At 40.4% G+C, this 23,688-nt stretch overlaps 1 protein-coding gene across 1 annotated transcript in view; it reads right to left on the bottom strand.

The window, feature by feature from the left end:
- The window catches only part of STXBP5 (syntaxin binding protein 5), a gene marked incomplete at its 5' end in the record, with an annotated part of 105,871 nt that extends 85,591 nt beyond the window's left edge, over positions 1-20,280 (bottom strand). Inside the window, 2 exons of the mRNA XM_082481873.1 lie at positions 18,188-18,285; positions 20,128-20,280. Coding sequence (XP_082337999.1) covers positions 18,188-18,285; positions 20,128-20,280 — 251 coding nt within the window. The remainder of the gene's footprint in view (positions 1-18,187; positions 18,286-20,127) is intronic.
- Between the last annotated feature and the right edge of the window lie 3,408 nt (positions 20,281-23,688).

The raw sequence follows: 23,688 nt of genomic DNA, 5'->3' as shown, positions 1-23,688 counted from the left end.
TGGAGAAATAGTTTATTACATGCCAAAATGTTAAGAGGGATCAAAACGTTTTGTTCAAATACCTGCAATTTTACTTTAGCTATTTTGCACAGACTTTTGTGCTATCACACATAGCTCTGTTTCACACCACAAAGATAGCTGCATATCAGTGTTGCATGAAGTGGTATTTTTGTGGCTTGTGTTTACCAGAAATCCAACTTGAGATGGACTATTGAAAGGCTGACATTGTCCCTAAGAAGTTGCTTATATAACCTTAATTCGTCTCTCCTCAAATGTACTATGGTCATTTATTTTTAAAATTTTATGCACTATCATAACATCACTAGTAAACATTCTGCATTATTTAGCCTAACTTTTATTTTAAAATAGCACCAAAAAGAGATAAACAGTCATTAGAAAAACCTAAATGAAATTGCCAGATAAAAAACACCCTGGCATTAAAACATGCAGCTCTTCAATATTATTAAAATGTGAAGCATGGCACTGAAAATAATACTACCCATTCTATCCTGCTATTTCTTTTTAAAGTTATTGCAGATGCCACCTTAGATCCTGTATTTTGCTCCTTCTCAATGTACTTGAGGACTTCAAATGGGTCCTTTCTTTGGCCTCAAGAAAGGCACCACTCAACAGTGTTAAAAGAGTTCCCATCAGAGTATAAACACAGAGCTACTGTTTTGTACAGGTTGTGGATGTCAGAAACAAACAGCTTTTATCAGCACTGGGAAGGGGATAATTCAGTGTTACAAGATTTCTGAGTACCCACAGCCCAATTTAAGACTCCAAACAGATCATTAACAGAAAAGCACAGTCCAAGGCAGTTCTGTGCATCTTTCCTGCAGTTATTCTAGTAGGCACTTAAACTTCTATATGGAGGGCAGGTATCACCTTGCAAATTTAGCTTCAGTGAGACTTTTTTTTTTTTGATACTTTAGAGAATCTGCTCATATTCTAGCCTTGTGCATTTCCAGTTCCCATCAGTTTCCAAATAATGTCTGATACTTCAGGCAGCGCTCATCTGCCCTGCTATTACAAGAACACTTCTTTTACTGGTTTGTCATTTTCTAGAAATGTCTGAGGCTGAAGAGCCATTATGATCAACTTTGACAGAAGGGAACAAGTCTTGCAGATAATACTTTGGCTTTAAGTTTTATGAAAATAGGAAGCTGAGAACAGGGAAGAAACCCAGATTAGGTCCATATCCCATCAAAACAAGAAAGCATTACCTCAATATCCTAAAATAGAGGGTCTGTATAAAATGCTGCAGTCACAGAAAACACTTCAAAAGTTACAACACGCAGGTATTTATACTACTAGAGACATATGATAGCGGGTTTCACAGATAAAACCTCTGTTCCTTTCCTCTAGATACAAGTATCCAAAATAATGAATATCCCTATATTACAACTCACTTCCTATAACTGATACTATTCAGGTTCCAAGGGAAGGGGAAACCCCATTCTCTTCATATGATAGCTTGAAGGAAGTGTTGCATACAGCAAATCGGTTTCCAGCCCTTCAGAGATGCAGAGCTACACCTGTTTATGCTGCTCAGCACTTCCATGGTTCCTCCACAATCCTGAAGCTTAACTGAAATATCTAGCAATATTTCTGCAAGAATGAGATTGTTTAAAAAAAAAAAAAAAACAAACACAGAAATTTAATAGTTTGACTTCTGATTTAATTAGGAACAGGGAAAGGGTTGGGGGGGGGGGGGGGTGGCGGTGTGAAGAAAGCTGGGCATTTGTCTTCACTTGCTGCAAAGTCAAGGAAAGGCTGCAGAAACAGAGTAGAGGTTTTCTTTTCCACACAGTGCTGCTGCCTCTTTCACTACCACCTTGCTCCCCAAATGCCAAGAGAAGACATTCACATTTCCACTGTTCCCCCCCTTTTTTATTTTTAAATGGTAAAAAGGCTTCAAGATAAAAAGCAAAACTACACAAAGCTGTGCTTGAAGAGAAATACAGCCAACTCCCCAGAAAAGTTACCAGCTTCAAAATGAGTTGCTAAAATACAAAACTAAGGAAGTTTGGACTTTTTTTTTTTTTTTTTTAAGCAATTTGGTTGCCACTGGAATCCTCAGTAATTTACACATGGGAATTACTCTGAGTGAAATGGCTACTGCTTATTTAAAAGATAAAAATTATTTAAAAACCTAGCAATCGTACATCTAAAAAAAAAAAAGTAATCTCTATCATTATGACTAGTCATAGTACTACCCCCAGAGATAAAATGAAAACAAGACCAAAAAAAAAAAGAAAAAAAGAAAAAAAAAAAAAGAAACTCACTGTTTGAGGTGAACTATCACCACAGTCCAGAGCTTTACTGAGGTTTTAATATCAAAGCCTGAAGTTCCAGATGTAAAATAGACAGGGTTTCACACCTTCTCTAGGGAAATATCCAGCTGTGGGAAACAGCACTTCAGAAATGTTGTAACATGAAAATATCCAGGGGCTCAGACAAAAGAAAAGTATTGTCTGGAACAGGACTCTTCATTGAACCTCAAAATGGTTTCTAAGCAGCAAATCCAGATCATTAAAATTAACATGGCATTGTAGCCTAGTCAGTTCAGACCTGCTTTGAGTCAGGAAAAACTGCATTGATACAGTCTAATTCACTGCTTAAAATGTTTTGATTAAAACATTTGTTTTAATGTTTTGAGTGTCAGACAGCTTTTTCTGCTCAGCAATAGAGAAAGCGAAATTAGTTGTGAAAGTTCACTTCTGTAACACCTTCCATCAAAAAATACAAGAGGAAACCAGCAATGTAACTCTCAGCCAGCTACTGCAACTCACTAGAACCTGCAACATGTGGAAGTTTTACATATGCTTTGCATGGTGAGCAGTAAAAACACAGAAGGCTCAGATATAAGGTGGAGTAGTAAGCATTTAAGTCAGTATCTGTCAGATTAAATCACCTGTGATGTTTCTCTTAAACATTCACTAGAAAGAAAAAAACAAACAAACAAAAAAAAACACAACAAAACCACAGGGGAAAACTATTGTTTCCATGATTTGTCTAGAAAAGTTTGAAGAGAATAAATAGCATCTTTACATAGTACCAAAGTTTATTTTCTCTTTCTTGTTAGAATAGCAGAATGGTAATCTTAAACAGGAACAAATAATCCCATTGTACATTTACAGTGGTCAGTAGCTCTGTGTGAAATGAAAAAAAAAAAAAAAAAAAAAAAAAAAAATCAAGAAAAGCATTAGACTTCCTGATGGTAAAAAATTCTACCAGAGCTAAATTCAAGTTGCATACGTATTAAGAGAAAAAGCTAAGTGTATTTTCCCTTATAAAAAGAGAACCTTTTACTCACCAACTGCAAACAGATTCACTTTCATGCTTTGAAGCATTACAAGTCTATAAGTGTTTTGCAAGCAAAATATCCCAACTTCTCTTCAAACAACTATAAAAAACCCTGATTGATAAGGTTGCAGTGCTAGCATAAGTCTGATTACTACTCATTTTTCCCTGTGAATGCCCAGGTTCCCAACTTCAGCCTCCAGGGAAGACTGAAAAAAGTAGGCTGTTTAATCAAGAATCACCAACAAATCCCTACACACATTCCAAGTCTGCCAGACTCTCTAAACTTGGTAAACCTGCAGAGAACGGGTGGTCTTCAAACTCACTATGTGGTAACAAGGCTGTTAACAAGGTAACAAGCACAAAGAAACACTTCAGCAGAATCAAGCCTCATCCCTCCTCACAAGACTAGAACCTGATCCTCTTGAAGCAGAGGAAAAAGAGGAAAGAGTTAACTAATTCACCCCAAACCACCTGAGATGGCCTGTTCCAGGATGGATACATTCTTGGAAACTATTCACTGACAAGAGCTACAATTAACTCTACCAGAAGCAGCACTCTGCTAAAGGACACCTGAAAACTGTAAATAGTATTTTTGAGGAAACATTTTGTGCGAAAAACAAATCAGCCACCTGCAGACACTGAAAACTGCATATATTTAAGACAAAGAAACTAACTACGTTCTGAAAGACAGAGATCATTTCTATAAACCAATAATTTCCAATATTTCAAAATAGCAAGCATAAAAGGAACAATCTTTTCATATAATCTCCTCAAACACAAGTGAAAAAAGGAACATTAATTAATGGCCTATTGTACAAGCCCAGGATGAAATCTGTTTTACTTAAAACCACAGACTGACACATGCATTCCAGTCAAACATCAACACAAGTAGTACGCTGAATGGCATTTTTTTTTTTTTTATAAAAGGACTGCTAATGAAGACAACCAGAGAAGTAACATTCCAAATAATAGCTGTGACCAGCACTGAGCTATTAAAATACTTTAGACTACTAATATTTTTAAAAGTGCTTATTAGGAGCTGAAAATAATATATTTATAATCATTCAGTATCACTCATACAGAATGCACTTACACTGATCATCTTCAAAGATTCTCTACTAATACACTAAGACAACAGTAAGAAGAACCATCCTCAACTGATTTTAATTTCATCAGAAGTGAACTCCCCACAGATTAAGTACATTTGTATAATTTACAATTTATGCTTTTAATGTACTATAGCAGACAATGAGAAGTTTCAGAACAGTTTTTTTTTAATAAGAGGATTCTCTACTTTCAGAGGGTTTTTGTAGAACAAACTATGTGGACAAAGTTTTAGGTATTTTACCTGCTTTATAACTGAAACTTAATTTTAAGTTTGACACTAAATACAATTTCAGGAATATTCAGCAAGAGCAGCCTCTTTGAATGACCTTTCCTACAGCAAGTGAGATTATACTCCTAAAAATGCTGATCCATTACTTTGTAGATTAGAACAGCAAGTATTGTTAGTAGCATCTTTTTAGTCAAACTGGATACAACTACTGTAATAGCATGCTACAATGTTTGAAGAATGGCATAAAATAGTTTTTCCCCTTTAAAACTTACACAAGGCCATTGTTTTCTGAACTTGCCCAGCACTCTGTTCTAGTTGCAGACAAAGTGAAGGCAGAGAACATTATCAGATCACTATGTGATTACCACACTCATGTTTTCATAGCAGCTTCCTTGACATTAAAACTCACCACTACATCACAGCAACACTCTTGGTGTTTTGTGTTTAACCATACCATAGAAATTGTTTCATCAACTGTTCAGGCATCCAATAAGTTTTGCTTAAGCAGCAAAGATTACTTCCTTGTTAATAAACAACAGAAGCTCAGAAAATTTCAAGTTGTGTTTATACAAATGAATACAATGTGAGGTACTGAGTTGAAATGAAGAAGTTGGTGCAACCATACTGTTGAACAACTTCAGTTACAGAATTCTCTTCTCTGACAAGTAGGCCAGACTCTGAGCACAGAAGCCACCATACTGACTCAAGCCAGTGTTGGGCTGTATGGACCTCTATCTCCTACAGCAGCAATCAGCATTACTTTAGGAGAGAACACAAGCCTGGCCCCGTTTTGCAGCTTATTCCCATTCCACTGCCAAACCAAATACTCCTGGTGGATTAGGTATGTCAGAGGACAAATCCCAGCCTAGTCCCTTTCGCATTTGCTTGTAGAGCTGTTGTCTGCAAGTTTGTCCATTCCGCTCCCAAATGCGCCAGTACAGCCTGCTGACACTGTCTCCCACATGCACAAACTCTAGAATTTCACTACCCATTATATTCAAACTAAAAATTGTTTTTTATCTCTTAAATCAGTCTAATAGTACTTTAGTGAATGCCTCCCTAGTTTTTGCACTGCAAATTTGCTAAATGACGGCTCAGCATGCATTTTAACCAGTGTCCTCTCAATTTTACAACAGTGCATCATATTTGCCCCTTCTCCTCCTCTCTAAACAGAGGAGACCAAGCATTGTTAATCCTCTTTTAAGGCAGCCACTCTATTCTCAGTAATTCTAGTTTCCCCCCTCTAAATCCATGCCAATTAAAATGCAGAAACCAGGAAAACACAGGACTCAATGTGGACACACCATTGTTCTGCATGACAGCAAAACGATGCTTTTTTGTTCACCATGCTCTTCCAAGTTTGTTGGGCAGATTTGATAAAAACAAATAAAAAAAGCCAGTACTCTATTCCAAGAAAAATATATATTCACCCATTTGAATCTTTGTACTTTGACTGCTGTGATTTTTATGTTTCAAAGACCTAGTTTAATTCAATCCTATTTTTCTTTAATATATTGTATATATTACATACACTATATAATACACTATTTAAGGTACTATATTTAGAAACATAAGTATTATAATCTCATATGAATTACTATGAAACTATACACAAAAGCTACGAACTAAACATTTAAGTAGTATTCTTGAAATTGAAGTAGTCTCATGTCCCCCATCTCCCCCCCACCTCCCAGGTCAATCATAAAAACAGAGGAAGACTACATTTGTAAAGGACAACCCAACTCTATGTGAGTTACGAAAGGCAATAACCAAATACTTCCCTCCTCCTAGTTTTAGAAACTATTCTTCTTTAAGAGGGTTTCACTAAGGTAACAGCTAAAGTCTGTAAGTTTCTGCCCAGGCCATGATGCACTAGACAAATTAAGGTCACTTTTGAGCATTTATGGGAAAAGAGCCTATCCATAACCTTCACAAATTAGTAAGGATTTCTACAACTTCAGTCTACTGAAAAGACATGCAGACAGCTCTTATTTGCCAGAGGAACTGGTGACAGTGACCACCTCTACTGCTTATTATACCAAGGCAGATCACCTTACCCCCAGGTGCAAGAGTATTAACAGCCTCATTTTTAGCTGTTTTATAATTGAAAGAAAACATCAAGACAATTTTTTTAGTGACTACAGTATACTCGCATTTAAACCACACACCATTATGTTTCTGGCCCCTTTGGAATTGTAATCTCTAGTACTAAAATAGAGCTAGCTTTAAATTAAGTCTGCAGCAAGTACAAGTCAGTTCTGCTGCAAAGTGGCGGACCAAACAGATCCTGATGCATTCTAACATTTTTCACTTAGCTCTCCTATTATAGACATCACAGCTGATGCATAGCTATGTACTTGCAGATCTGTAAAAGTTAAGATTTTATTTCTGTAGAGCTGTATTTGCAAACTGCTGTAACAGGGGCCTTTATGGCTGTTAGCATTAATACTACACTGTATGTGTTACTGGTAACTTTCCTGCATTAAGAGAGATGTGTTTACTAAGTTTCAGTCAGCGTATCTATGGAAAACTACAGGAAGTAAAAGAGGCTGCACAAATGCAATCAAAAAACATGGCCTGGAAATGACAGAATGCACTGTTATGCACAACAAGACTATCACAAAGTACTGGAACTCCTTCTCGTTATGATATGCTAAAATGCAAAACTGCAGTTCCTAAGTATTTTGTTACCAAAATTCACTGTTAGCACCTTCTGATGTGCTGCTTCTCCCACTAGGAACTGCCAGAAGAAAGAACAGATCATAAAAAGTCAGTAAAGTTTGTTCAGGAAATGCTACATCCTCCCCACATTTTTATTTTTTTTTTACCCATAACACCATTTATTTGATCTGGAAGTTATTGGCAGAATATTCATATAAAAAAAAAAAAAACACAAAAAACCAACAAACCCACAGCTCTTTTAAACTGCCACAGTTCAAAAGTAAGCATTTTTGTCCTTTATTATTTTGCCCATTATTATGTCCAACATTATAGAATATTGCCTCTTCCTCAGAGCATAGTCTAAAGCATGCATAAGTCCCATTCTATTTTACCTTTTTTTTTTTTTAAACTGTCCCTTTGACTATGAACATAATTGGGACTCTACTCACAGTACTTCCATGGGCAATGTCTGAAAGAAAACAAGTACCACAGTCAGCTCCTAGGCAGCCACATATACTGTGGGTAATTGAAAAAAAGAGGGTTTGGATGTATGTTTTTGTTTAGTTTGGTTTGTTTTTTTTTTTAACTGAAAGATAGAGAAATAAGTAAAAAACAAGTTTAAGAAAGTGGTAGCATTTTTTATGAGTGGCTAACTATTTTAAAGAATGAGGGGATATTCACCATGCCAGCAAGAAATCTCATTGTATTTAGTCACTTAAATGGAAGTTGACTGGGGGCTTTCCTTTTTATCTGACATTTAAGGGCAGCCGTGAAACTAATCTCACTGTACAAGTTTGGAATACATATAACAGGGAATGCCAGGAAAGTTATTGCTATGCAGCCCATTCCACATATTAGTAAGTATCACTAAAGCTTAGTAACTGTACTTCTAATATCAACACTACAAAGTTCAGTCAAGAATGTTTTTCAACTGTGAAGATGAACATCTGCTCTGTTTAACAAGGTAGTAAGACTGGATAGAGCATATGCTAAAAAAAAAAAAAAAAATACACAGGCATGCTAATCCTACCAATTTAACATTAAGTGATCACAAAAAATTAGCATTCTATTATTTTTCCCGAATGAGCAAGTAGAAAAATGCAAATTGGTTTTGTCCATCTGCTGCTGCTGACTATGAGTTGGTGTCACTAGGTGGGAAAGAGGCAGGACCTTTAGTAGAAAAGGTTGTCAAAAACATAATGTACCAGCTGGATTACCTCTTTAGTTCACTACTCTTGAAGTGTTGAATACATCGTCTTAATGTGAACCAGAGATCTAATAATGTTAATCAAACATATACAAAGTACAAGCCAGGCAGCAGCTTCAAGAGGCTATGCAATACAATCCCCTGCTTGAAATAGCATAAATCACACAAAATGAAATAGTAGCTCACTAAGGAAAAGTACAAAGGCCTTGCTTCCTTCGGATCTGCATCCTTTCTTTAGTTCCCTGGTTTCCAAAGTTAAAACAGCTCCTGTGAAGACTTCTCACAAGAACACAGAAGCAGGAGGAGACAATTAGTTCTTGGAGAACCATGGGAGATACCTCAAAACAGTGAGTTTGGTCTACAGCCTTCTTGGTGAAGAACCTGAACTCCTCTCTCCGTCAGCATTGCTTTTATGAACACCCTCTGGTTTGAGGGGGACAGGCTAAGACTTATTCTGGACACAAAAGCAGCGGTCACTTCAATTATATTATCTCAATTTTAGAAGGAAATGAAGCTTCAAGTTGCCCAAACAGAAACCAGGTTTTGTTACTACCGTTTGAAGGCACCTATGAAAAAATCCCACAACATTCAGTAAAAGGGATAAAGTACCCTTTAGTTATTTCAATCAAGCTATAAACTTCTCTCTGTAGAACAGTGATGAAGTAGTTGATTTTTGCAAACTGCTACACTTCAGACTGCACTCTCAAGTATTACAAGATCAGCAAAATTGTCATTATGAAAAGTTTCACATGTTTTAATTAGCTCAATCAGCACTTTGCTTTCTGTACTAGCAGACACACATTTCAAGTTTCACCCACTCTCACTATTCTTGACACAAGATAAAATTCAAAGCAAATTAAAAATACGTAAGTACAGAACCACTGATGCCGAGTAGAACAACTATGGTTAAATGATTAGGGAAGATCTATTCCTGAACTTCAGGGAAAAACTTTTACTAACACAGTATTAGAATCAAACTTAATCGAGCAATTGATATAGGTGCCTCATTCCAAGCACTATCAATAAACAGATTTTTTTTTTTTTTTTTGAGACGCTTAGGGATTCAAAATAGACTAAGTCTTTGCAGGATGTGATAAAGTTAGAACAATTAGTACACAGATCAAGGCTGTCATCAAGCTGTACAGATCTCGGACATAAGAGCAGTTTCGGACTCTCTTACCAAAGAGATTTTAACTGTAAGACAAAACGGTTCTCATTATGGCAGAGGGTCTTAAACTGAATGTCAACGTGTCAGATCAGACTAAGTGATAGCCACAGAAAAAATAATTTCATGATAGCATTGTAAAAATAAAGATGAATGAGGATTCAGTATTAGTCTGCAGAGGCTGACAGAATGGCTATATATTTTAGAAATTTACCAAATAAGGAATTATATTACTGTACCACAGTCCTCACAAGTGAAATATTTAACATTTTGCTGTTTCCAAGACCTTCATTATTTTAAACTGTGCCCAAATTCACTGATACAAATATCACTGCCAGAGATTTAAATTATGTCATTAAACCTTCACCTGTATTTGCACTGGAAGTCAACAGAAGTAGTAACTTAGTGTTCCCTTTGATAAACATGTAAGCTGTACTATTATCGAGTGCCTATGATAGAAGCATTGACATGAAAAAGGTCACCTAATTTTATCACCAGTTGAATACTAAGAGGCTATGTTTGATTGGCATTCGAGTACCAATTATGATACCATAATTTAAAGTTATGGTTCAGCAAAATAAGGTAACTTCAAAAGCTGCTGAAAGACAGCATACTGGCAGTGGGTAAATAATGCACTTTCATATGCGTTTTTGGTTCACAAGTACCACAAACTACTTCTTCAGGTCAGCAAACAAATAAATACACTTCATGTCAAACAATGAGATCTCTGGAAAAGTAGAGTCTTGTCTACTTAACCAGATGTGCTTTGGAGGACTAAGAATCTGCATTTAAAAAAAAAAAAAAATGATAACAATCAGTTTGATGGTATACATCAAGAGCAGCAAGAGGAAAAGAGACAACCCGAGAGATTAAAGATAAAGACCTACCATAGTATTAACTCTCTCAAAACTGCTAAGGACTATTTTTTTTTTTTTCCTCAACATGTGAAACCATTACCAGTTAGCTAAGATTAAGGACAAAGTGAACTGTTCCCAAAATCTATATCCTCCAGTTTTGTTTAACTTCATATAGAATGTAATAATTTACAAGTTTTGTTCTGTTTTTCCCTGAGCTTCTACATAGATAACCCTACAAAAATAGATGTGCTATGGGAACCCTGATAAATAATGTGGGTTTTTACTGTTCCATTAAACTGAGAAACAAAACACAGTTCTAGAAGAGCAATAGGAAACATATAAAAATAACAATTGAGGGTACTTCTAGTCACCTTAAAGGTAAGGTGTAAGAAGACTTATCTTTCCCTTATGAAACCTTTGTAAAAAGAGAGACCCGGACACTTAGAAGTTTAATGCAGTTACAAAATTTCTGCCAAACAGGAAGTTTTGTTAGGAAGGGTTTGCAATCTTGATTTGTGCTTTCAAACTTTCTTTATCACATCTCAAATTGTGAGCTGCTTCTATTTTCCCAGACATTACTTTACTGAAACTGCTCATTTCTCCTCCTGCAGCAATAATGCTACTTCAGTTCTAAAAGCCCTTCCACAATAACCGAGAAACAAATCCAGTAAAATGTCGAATTAAGAGCCTAGTGAACTGAGCACTGTACCAGAAGTCTGAAAGCCTAAGCTGGGTCCCAGCTGTCCAGTTCCCTGTTATATTTTACCCTAAAAAAATCAGATCACACAATCCATACCACCTCAGTGTTTCACAAGCAGCTAGGTGGCACAAGGAAACAGGCTATGCTAGTGCTACGGTAACACCTGCAGCCTTGCAAACTTTGCATGCTTTCCAAAGACGTTTCCTCCAAACTCACTATGACCCACCAAGTTTGAAGCTGCTATATCCATTAGGCTTCTACTCCATCAGCAAAATAGTTACAGGGAAGAAAAGTTTTCATTCTAAAGTTCACTTCTGTAATTTACAGTATGAGATTTAATAGTTATACTTCAGGTATTTTTGAACAAAAGCTGTTTAGTACAACTACAGTATATGTGATAATACATCAAATCAAAGACCCGTTCGGTCTTCTTGCTTTGATGGAAGTATCACCAAGTCTCCCAACAAGCGTAACTGGATTTAAGTAGTACACCATCCTATTTATTATGCAGAATTCAGTCACAGCTTTTTCTACATAGGACTAACTTGTTAAAATATCACACATTTAACAGTTACACGGCTCATCATGGCATTTTGGCCTTATTTCCTTTCAGAATATCCAAAGGTAGTTGATTTTCTTCATTTAGGGGACGGGGATTTTTCATTGAAAGAAAGACATAAGGGAGCTAGCAATACCCATGTGAACTACGTGCTGGAAGATATGATAAGAAATATGGTAGTGTTAAAAAAAAAAAAAGGAAATGTGGCAAGATTAATGAGATTAATGTATGTTTTAAGCAAAGTAGTTTTCTTGTTTAAACTATTCCATGTTTATTGGCTACCTTGACACCCAATTCACATTTCCTTATTGACAGATAATCACAGAGTCTCTCTCTGGCACAACACTACTGCAGTATTTTTAGTAGCTTTACTGATGTACTCTTCCCCAAACAGGAAAATTTGTTTGAAGTCCAGAAGAACATTGGCAAAGGTTGAGACTATTCTCTTCAGGCTAAAAACACAAAAAAAAAAAATCCTGACAATACACAAAACAGTAGTTTGGTTCGACTTTGGTATATTCAAAGAAACAACAGAATCACAGAATAATTTAGGTTGGAAAGGACCTCCCAAGTTCACCTGGCCCAGTCTCACACTTGAAGCTGTGCCAACTTCACAGTTCAATGATCAATTTTAAAAAATGAAATCTTTTCTCTGCATACTGTAAACACAACTCCAGCCATTGCCCTAGTGCCCTTCCTCCAGAAGGGAGAAGGATCACCTGTAGATCTACTTAAAAAAAACCAACCAACCAACCAAAAACAAAACCACAAAACCATCTCAAGCTTATGTTTCAGTGAGAGGGGGAAAAAAACCCAGTCAGACTGCCTTGCATAACCTGAATGATCCAAAGGAAACACATTTTCAATGGATATAACAAGTCTGAAATGGAGTTTTGTTAGAGTTTCAGAGAATTCACTGAATTGCTTGAATTTTTTGGTATACAGCAAAACTATCCAGATGCAGCAACATAAACATTTAATCAGAAACTGACTGCACAGAAACACACATCCAGGCTTTGAGCTATTTTGACCAAAGAATAAGTTGAGAGATCTTCTCAAAGAATGGAAGTCACAAAAAGCAACTTTTATACACCTCAAATATATGAAAACTTCAGTCATTTGCTTACACAAAAGTTATGTTTTACTGCTGAAAAGAACAGGGAGAAATGAAGATGCTGACATTCAGAATTATTTTAATCTTCAGATATTTAATGACAGAATGACAAACAATCTAATTGTTCTCCTTCCTCTGATCTGGGTTTGCAATAAAAAAACACACATACCCAAACTAAATAACTTATTCTGCTTGGGAATAAAGAGTCCTAGGCATAATCTGGTCTGCGTGGAAGGCACAACACTTATTCTACAGGTATCCTCTTAATTCTCAAGAATTTCTAGTGAAAATAGTCTTCCTTTTTAGAAGTCTTTCTATCAAGAGAGACTGAGCTCCAAGCTGCAAACAAGTATTTTTAAGGCATGAAGCATCAATAAAGATATTGCATTCACATTGGCAGACAATCAAAATACATCTCATTTGATATACTGTCCTAGTTTTGCTATTGAGAAATTAAAGCACAGAAAACTGAAGAAACTTGTTTAAGATGGAGCAGTTAAGACAGCAGGGAGCAAGAGATTTCCTTCAAATTTTCTGCTTTCAATTCAAAGCTTATTCTACCTCCTATAAAAGCAAATAAAAAAGCTCAATTGACTATTAAGTCCACAGCCCTGTACAATTAGTAGTTTAAAGTTCTAAGGAAACATCATCCTAAAGACAGAAAAATCCTGAAAAAAAAAAAGTCCATTTCACATCTTTACAGTTTAAATGCTACCCTGTTCAGATTATATTTGACTTCTAGAGGGACTTTATGCAGAAGAGCGAAAACAATGGACAACATGGAAGCATGGCTATTACTCATGATACCAAATGCTGCCAGGATGTCACATGGTAAAGTCTACCCAGCTACACCATTCAGGCAAGTTAAGCCTTGAGTACATATACTCAACTCTAGCTCATTAGGAGATTTTTATTTCTGCTGGGAAAACAAAGCACAGACAATTATGCACAAAACTTACTAAAAACTATAGACTATGTGCTACGTGTCCTGCTATAATGGTTTGAGTATGAACAGGTAAGAGTCAAAGCATAGATGAACTTTTAACTACTTGTCTAACACATTTGGGACAGGAAATCAAAAGGTTAAAAAGCCACCCAGGTAACAACAGCTAAACCCCTTTAGGTACAGAGAAAGTCAAAGAGATTGGCCTGCAATGACAAATGAGGCCACCAGCAGCTTACACTGACCATTGCAGTTTGAACGCAATAGTGAGCACAACTGCTCCTCGTAGGGAACACATCCACAAGCATCCAACAGCATGCAGAAGGGTGAGCCTGAGGCAGAATTGCTACACCTAAGAGCCAGACCACCAGCCAAGACTCCAGCACCTCAGCAGCTGGAACAGGTGTCCTCTGATAAGCACCATGAACTCAGAGGCACAACTAGGGCCACGTGAGTAGATGAGTGTGGGTGTACGCAAGATAAATCAATTTAGGATTTTATTTCACTCAGCACTGTGCTTCTGCTCTTGTGCCTAACTCATTACTTAATTTCCCCTGCAACACAGAAAACAGAATCAACAAAACAGTACAAAATACTTCTTTAATTAAGGATAACTGAGCAATATCAGTCTACCTCAAAAACACTTGCTTTTAGATTTTCCTAGCTAAAATCAGCATTAGAAATATTTCTAATTAACTCTGGAAATAGAATCAAGTTTTTTTTAAAAAAGGAATACAAGGGATACACTGCTGAAGTTAAGCTAGTAAATAATCCTAAACTCTTTGGTGACTTATAAGGTTTAAGTCTCACATTAAAAGCAGTCTCCTCCTAATATTTTTTTATGGACTTCTGTCCCTCTTAAAACTGCAAGATCTAGAACCAACTGCTGCTTATGGGCACAGAATGGCAAAGTCCTGCCTCTGGCACACAAAGTCACCAACTCCACAACACTATCGTCTGACTTCAGCCCATTAAGCCTAGGATCAGGGACAAAGAATATTAACAGTTAGTAATTCTACTTCTAATCCAATTCACAAAACATGCCACCTATAGTTTAGGTATTACCATTTTCACAGTTACTTTGTGGATTCAGAGAATTCAATACAGTGTTGATAGTATATTTATCAATTAGGGATAAATAAAGGCAAAATAACAAGTGAACTCCCAGTTTATTTGTACCTACAGCATTTTGGTTCTTCAGAAAACGCTTTAGTTATTTTTTTTTTACATGTCACTATAAATACTAGAGACAATATTTATTATTTGTGTATTAGAATTCTCTGTTCCTCCACTAGTGGAGTCCTCAAAGAATAATGAGATGGATGTGCGGTTAAGAAAACTCCTGCTCACATTAATCTGTTCTAATCAATACTGGTTTTGAGGTTAAAATACCCAAATTGCAGACTGGTCAAACACAGAGAACATGTTCTGTAAAGGGGTTAACTGAGACATGGCCCAAAGTCAACCGGGACTGTAATATTGATTTCTTCACATATCAATGAAATCTAAAACAGGTTAACTCATTTCTTGATTTAAGAATATTTTATCTTTAATACCCTTTCTAAAAAAAAAAGCTTCACAATTCCTCAGATCACTTACTTACAATAGGAAGGAAGTGAAAGCTTGACAAGACACACCTATACTTGCAAATGCAAGGAAAACACTAATACCCAGCTCCCATTTGCTGGTACGCAATGAAAAAAGCGTTATCATTCCTTTAATTCTGTACTCTCACAACACGAATGCAGAATGAGGATTGACTTTTCTCACACTTTTAGGATTTACTTCTCAATGAGTACCTTTTTATTGACTCCCAGTCTGTCTAGTCCACACCTCTTTTCAACTGGAGCTTTTGCAGCTCCAAAGAGTAAGTGGCTCCCACTTTAATGAATCCTTGCACATAATTTATAGTTCATTAAAACCTTAGCTGGTAAAGCATCCCGTTAGTCAACAAGCTCTTTTTGGTTGTGTTTTTATCTTTGAGCAATAGAATGAAATAAGCACTTCTTGCAAGTTTCACTCCTTCCCAAAGACTGCTTTTCAAACCAGTTTCACTAGGCAGAAAGCGAGAGGCTGGTTTTACACTAGGAATGTGTCTAGTCTATCCCCTCTGCCTGCGCTCCTCCATCCCAAAGAGCAAGTAATCACAGGAGATATAACTTCTGTAGTGTTGCTGGGTTACAGGGCTAACCTATCAGCTAAGATTGAGGGCTTTTAACCCATTCTTTCAAGAATCAACATCTGTATCAAGATACAGAGAAGCATATTCATCTTTATCAAGTTAGAGGAGCACCAATGTTTCACCTTTCTCCCCTCCCCTTAGGAAATACATTTTCTGTCAATGTTACTGCTTCCTCTCACAGTAACTGTTTCTTCCCTCACAATACTTGTCACAAGTATTTAGAAAACAATTCACACTCCAGGAATTCACAGGTCTAGTCATGGATGAGTGCCAGTAAACCGGTTTTATCAAGTCATCATTACCCAAACTGCAACATCACGTTGCCTAAAATTACAGGTAAGTAAGCTCTACATTTTGATCTCTCCTTTTCCTCCAACCCAAACCCTTACTTTTAAGTCACTTTGTTTTCTCATCTACTCCACCAATATGAGTGTAATTAACAGCACCACCCACCCACACTTCATTCTTCATTTAGATCAACTTTATCACCTTTTTAAAAGCAAAATGTATGGAGTTAAGGGTAGTTTTAAATACAGCATTAAGAGCACTGTATGGTCATTACTGTTACTCATACTTTGAATTAAAAAATCTTGGGAGTTCATAATAGATATCATTACAGATACCATACAAGCTACTTCACTTCAGCCTCTTTCTTAAAGCCTCAGATTTGGTTATGAAGCTCTAATTTTTCAACTTATAAAACACAACCCTTTAAGACAATTAACCTTACAGACAGAGTAGTGATGTTACAGACAGAAACAAACAAACAAAAATGGTCTACTTGCAAACTAATACAAGCAGCAAACGAAAAGATGAGATTTACCTACAGTTTAAAGAGGATTAAGTAAATTTTTTTTTAGCAAAATGGCCTAAGCCTTCCCCAAAAAGGTCAGAGTTCAGTCAGTTTCAGGACAACGGAGAATTCAATTTATTCTCTTCTCCTGAAAGTAAGGTTTCGGCAATGGTAGCGTAGATGAAAGAATCTACAGGGCATCTTTTTTTTAAAAAATAAAAGTTTCAACACATATGTTGTTATATGACTTGGATAGTACCATATGGTTATGGTACCATATGGCTACGAACATATGGGTAGTTCACTTTTTAGTGAACAAAAAGAAGCAGGGTTACTGGTGCTTTATTCCACAAATTCGTTCTGCTTATCTCAGTCACTTAGAAACGATTAGTGAGATACAATTCCTGTACCCTTTAGCATCCCCACCCAAAAACATCTTTTGGCAACATAGTAGCAGGTAAGTACAGTATTACATATTATCGTGTCCAGAGAAGGGCTACAAAGCTGGTGAGGGGTCTGGAGGACAAATCTTATGAGGAACGACTGAGGGATCTGGGGTTGTTTAGCCTGGAGAAGAGGAGGCTGAGGGGAGACCGTATCACCCTCTACAACTACCTGAAAGGAGGTTTTAGAGAGATGGGAGCTGACCTCTTCTCCCTGGCGACAAGTGATAGGACAAGAGGAAACGGGTTCAAGTTATGTCAGGGCAGGTTTAGATTGGATATTAGGAAGCATTTTTTCACTGAAAGGGTTATTAAACATTGGAATAAGCTGCCCAGAGAGGTGGTGGATTCACCATCCATGGAGGTGTTTAAGAAAAGGGTAGATGAGGTGCTTAGGGACATGGTTTAGGAGTGGTGGTGTTTTTATCAGGGTAGGTTAATGGTTGGACTTGATGATCTTAAAGGTCCCTTCCAACCTCACTGATTCTATGATTCTATACAAAACTTATCTCAAGAACAAGACAAAAACAACCACCCCAAAACACCTGACCAAGCAGCATGGAATTTTTCAGTCCGAAAGGATACAGCAGAACAATGAAACAGAGCTCAGCCCAGGTCTCTCTTTAGATTTGCAGTCAGCTGCTGTAAACTGTCAGCACACTAGTAACCCTCTACAAAATGTATATATTAACTTGAGATAATGAGGACTGAGCAGCCATACCTCACATCATTAACAGAACTTGAACTGACACAAAGAACAACCAGAACAGCCAGGCCACCCACCAAACGAAAACAGAGCTTCTTTTCCTCCCCTCCTGCATACCTGGTTCCCACCAGACTTGTGAATGGTTCCAGCAGCTGAATCAAATGTCACCTGCATGAAGTGCACTAAATCCGCTTTAGAATATAAAAGGATACAGCCTTAGTGCTCCAGTCTGAGTCCCGATGGCCAGTATTTTCTGAACAGGATCAAATGCCAAGGCTGAAGGTTGATAGGGGAAACCATGGCGTACAGTCTAACAAGTCAGAGCATCGCAGTAATGATGGGTCAAGCAGCAGACCAAAAATAAACAGAGTCAATATCATATGTTAGGGAACAGGATTCAGCATTAATCACAATTAAGAAAGGAACTACAAGGCATTTTAACAACAGACTGAAAAAATCAGCTGTCTTACATGAACCAATTATAAAAGATTTTTTAGTCATAATTACTCATTCATCCTTGATCATCAAGTGACAGTCACACTTACTGAAACTTAATTTGAATCTTACTGAAACTTAATTTGAATCTTATGTTTGTCTCTACAAAGACTGAATCAACTCAGCATTTTATTTTTTCATCTACCTCATTCTCCAAGTAATCTTATTTTCAGCTCTAACAAAAGCACTATTAAAATCTGAGCTATTTCTAGAAAGTTTGGTAACAACACCAGACTTGTCATTAGAACTATTACAAATTACTAGACTTGTTTTTCTGAGAATCACTTCAATTTCAATCCAATAGGCCCCACATGACAGTGCAACCTCTCTCAGCACATTAAGAAAAAACACAACCCAAGCTCCACAGAACTAGTCTCTCGCGCTCTGCTTCCCTGAAAGAAAAAAACCAGCCCCCAAAATAGACAAAACCAAAACCACACACACACACACACACCCCCAAACAAAGCAAAAAACCCTCAACACGGGATTCTTTCTTAATATGAAGCTATTGGCACATTTAGCTTTTTGGCTAGCCAAGACTAATTTGGTAATTGACCAAGCAATAACTCCATTACACTTCTCAGGCTGCAATTAATCAGAATTGAGAGCATAATAAAAGTGTCACCTACTCTAACTTCCGTTATAAACATACACACTATAAGCCACACAAATGCTAGCTTTTCCATTTCAAAACCTTCAGTTTTAAGCAGAGTTATTTTAGGACCTCATAAACACATAGCAAACTTCTGATATATTCCTTCACTGAAGTTGCAGGCATACCCTGCAACTCACAGTATTTCTTATTGAATAAAATCTAACTGGTAACAGCTCTGGTCTTTTCCACGTCCTTCGTGAAAAACTTGTAAAAGTGGCAGAAACGCCTGCAACACTAGATAAAACAAGGAGGAGAATCCACAAACAAGCTCAGCCATATCAAGCTAGGCCATGGGTATATTGTAAAGATAAAAAATGGGTATTGATATTCAAATCAGTTTTTATTCCTCTTGGTACAGGCGGTGGATTAATTCGCTGCATCATTTTCTGAAGTGTGCAGACACGAACTGCAGTTATTGTATCACACACAAGCAAATAAAAAACCGGGAACTTTTCCTCTGTCTCCAGAGAACATTTGCAACAGCAGCATCGGCAACTTGGCAACACACTGCAGCGAAACCACCACAAACGTTCACAGCCTTTTTCAGGCGCAAAGGAACAAATGCATTTCCAAATAATGCAGAGCGACAGATCCCCTGTCCTTCGGGCCCATTAGCAGAGGCTTCTACTCAAATGCCGCGATAATCAGATCTGCACTACAGCTAGGTATCACTCCTTCCCCCATCCATCCCACTCTTTCCACGAAGCCTTCAGGAACACGGTCAAAGTAACACGCATGAAAGAGCCTAGAAGACGACAAACCCTGAAACTCTCCAGGAAAGACGACTACGGAAATCCCACAAGACCTGTACAGCTACACCCACCGCTTCCTTCCCTCCTCCCCCCCGCCCCCCCTCCAAAATAATAGATCCAAACAAGTAAACAGGAGCGGCGGGCAGCCTCGGCGCGGCGGGTACCGAGAAGCGAAGCCCGCAGAGCCCATCGCGGCGGTGCGCCCCCTCCCCCGGCCGCCAGCCGGCTCGGGGCTGCAGCACTCGTTCACCTTGCAGAGCTGGAAGTGCTCGGACTGGAGCGTCTCCTGGATTTCGGTCTCCCGGTTCCCCGCCTGCTGCTGCTGCGCGGCGGACGACGCCGAAGCGGCGGAGGAGACCGCCGTGAGGCCGTCCAGCACCTTCCTGATGTTAAATTTCCTCATGGTCTTCTTCGGCGGCGGCGCTCCCCGCTCCCCCGGCCTCGCCGCCGCGCTGTCACCGCCGCGCCGCGCCGCCCGCCCCGCAGGCGGCAGACGAGCCCCCGCCGGGGAGGGCGGTGCAGGGGCGGCCGGCGATCCGGGGCGCCGCGCTCTCCGCCGCGGGGCAGCGCTGCTCCTCCTCCTCCTCCTCGGCGGGGAGGGCGACGAGGCGTCAGTCCGGCAGCGCAGGGGCGCTCCTCATCGGGGCCCGCGGGCTCGGAGAGGGAGACTGGAGCCAAGCAAACAGGAGCCGGTCAGCCCACCAGCGCCGCCACCACAGCGGTCCCAGACTCGCCGCCCGCGGCCGCTCCGCGCCCTGCCCGCCGGAGCGCACGGATCGCCCCGGGCCCGGCCGGCCCCGCCCCGGCCGCCCCTCCCGCCGCTGGGGGTGTGCGGGCCGCCTCGCCTCGCTTCGCCTCTCCTCTCCGCGGAGCCTCCGCGTCCCCCCGCGCAGCCCGCCTCACATCGTGGCAGCCGCGGCCGCCGCTGTCATCCGTCTCTGCGTGCGTGTGTGTCTGTGTGCGTGCGTGTGCCGGTCCCCTCCCGCCGCCGCAGTCTCTCCCCCCTTCGCAGGCGCACGCCCCGCGGCTCGGCTCAGGCACCCTCCGCCTCCTCAGAGCTGCGTGTGCCGCCAGCCAGTCACCAGCGGGGCTTCTCCCGGCTGCTGCCAGCGGCTGCTGCTGCCGCCGCTGCTGCTGCCCGCCCCCACAACCATCCTCCTCCTCCTCCTCCTCCTCCTGCCGCCACGCAGGGCGCCTTCCCCGCCTCACGGTCGCTCCCCCTTGCCTGACAACGCGGAAGCGCAGCGCCCCGGGGAGGAGCGGCGGCGGCGGTAGCGACTACCCCGGCGCCTTGCCTGGCAGCGGCGGCCCGGCCGCGCATGCGCGCTAAGAGCGCCGCGGCACCCGGATGTGGCGGTGCTCGCGGCCCTCCCCCCCCGCTGCCGCGCCGCGCCGCGCGTGGGCCGGAGCGGCGTGAAGGCTGTGGCCGTGCGGGTGGGGCGCGGCGGCGGGCGAGCGAGCGGGGCGCGGCGAGGCGAGGCGCCGAGATCAGGGTGCCGAGAGCGCGGCGCCGGGCGTGAACTGTGCGTTGGCCTCCGGCCAGGCGGAGGCGGGAGCAGGTAACAGGTGGCAGGGGCGGCCGGAGGCTGCCGTGGGCAGCGCCGTCCCGCCGGCTGGCGCGGCACTTGGAGGCGCACGGCGGCTGCCGGGGAACCAGGCTGGCGCGGCGAGAGCCGCGCTTCGAGCGTGGTTACACGTGGAACATCCCTCAGCGGCTGCGGGCGCGGAGGGGGGGAGCTGCGCCTCATCCCGTGGCGGCGGGTGTCAGCCAGGGCCGAGGCAGCGGCAGCGGTTTCCCTGCGGCGCCGCCTGACGGGGCGGCGGCGGGGCCGGGGGCGAGGCGAGGCGAGGGGAGCGTTTCTAACGGCAGTAACGGTTGACGGAGGGGGGTGATCCCCCACCCCGTACCCCTCACCCTCCCCGCCGTGCTGGTGGGGGCAGCGCGGCCCCGGCCTGGGAGCGTTCGCCGTTCGCAGCCAAAACCGGCTACACCGAGGGCTACCGCGGAGCTAGCCACCGCCGTCCGAAGAGGTCACCGGCAGCCCCCGCGTTGCAAGGCGAGCCGCTGGGGTTACGGAGGGGCTTCCTTTCATTCTTACGGCAGCAACACTCCTGTAAGCAGGTGGCACGGAGTTAAATGTTCCTTTCCGCTGACCGCTGCTGTACGGTATTCTGTAAAGTATGCAGAATATAGTATGAATAAAGTATATAGTAGAATAAAGTATGCAGATCGCTGCTGTAAAGTATTCTGCTTTTATATTTCTTCTGTTACTAAATTGCGGTTTTGGATTACTTAGTCAGTGGTCAGGTAATAGACATTACACTTGTTTCAGTCGTTGTTATATTGCTGAAGGTAATTATTATTTGTGACACTTTCCTGAACTTTTCTTGTCAGCTAAAATGAACTGAACGATCAGTCATCACTTTTGGAGGAAAAACTTGTAGAGATGTGATTGAAGACATTGGCTCGCATCTCCTAGCTACAGCGGGAATGCCTTAGCAGTGAAAGGCTCCGCACACAGTAAAATGATCCTTTTAAGTGATATTTTCACTCTAATGGCCAGGCTTAGCTCAGTACATGTAATAGTGCACAGAGGGATAAGCATAATCAGAACGCAACAAAATAGTTACGATGCAGCCATCATCATGACCTCAGAAGTAAAATATCCACAAACTCTTCTCAGACCTGTAACCCCATGTCAGTTTACAGGCATATTCCCACCAGGTGTATGATGTATAAGCATTTGAAAGAAACCAAGGCAGTTTACATGTTATTACAAAGTGACTCTGTTGCAAACTTCGAGAGCCGTTCCCCTGTGCTAGCAAGGCACTTGGACACTTCCTCAAATCATCTTGGTAAAATGTGAAAGAATGATTCCAGAGATGGCAAAAGACCTAAAAATAGAAGTAGACTTAAATAAGGATCAGTAAATACCAGATATAAAATTAACTTAATTTTAAGAGAGAAATGTGTACATTTTCAGTATGTCTTTAATTACCCATTACATAGTTTAGCTAACAGTTTATGAGTTACAGAAATAATGTCTAATTTTTCCATGTATTCACACATTTATTGTAACACGCTAAAGAAAACTTCTAGAACTTGGCTGTGTTTGATTAAATACAGACTGTTACAAGTAAAGATGTGTACTGTTACAAGTAAAGATGTGTACAGGTATAACTTTAAGAATGTAAGTTATAGTCCATTTGAGTTCTATTTTTGGTATATGTTAGGCCAGACCCTGCAAACACTTGTAGTTATAAGTTTCATAGCACAGGTAGCTTCATTATTTATAGTAATATTAATCACAGAAAAAAAGACCCAAACAACTCAAAACTGGATGTATTAAAGGACTTTAAAAGCACTCTTTTTGCATACTGCAGTCGCTTTCATTTTCTTACCTTCTGTGTGCTTGGCCCTTGAATCTGTTCTTTAATTGGACTATACATTTTTAAAGGAGAGATTGGATTTCGTTTTCTGTTTACATTAGCACCTAATATGAGGAGAACCTCATTCATTATTGCAGCGTTGTACCAATACTTGCAAAGCATTTAAGCAAATGGTATAATACACAGAAGGTTGGGACAACAGCCGTTCTCTTCCCTCACGCTTTCTAGTTGATGCCATTCCACAAACCAATGCTTTCTGGAACTTCAACTCTTCCTGTAAAAAATTAGTGGCAACCTTCCCTCTCACTGAGACATCAGTGGGAACAGTAGTAGGCCTTTTAATTTTATAATTCAGCGAACATCCCCATTATCTGTCAGGATTTAGCTGCTGTATTTCAGAGCTTCTTCGGGGCCTCCAGCT

This window comes from Vanellus vanellus (assembly GCF_965231255.1).
Source record: "Vanellus vanellus genome assembly, chromosome: 3".
In the NCBI taxonomy this organism is placed as follows: Eukaryota; Metazoa; Chordata; class Aves; order Charadriiformes; family Charadriidae; genus Vanellus; species Vanellus vanellus.
The sequence above is the reverse complement of the archived record's forward strand: the minus strand, read 5'-3'. Positions and strand labels throughout refer to the sequence as shown.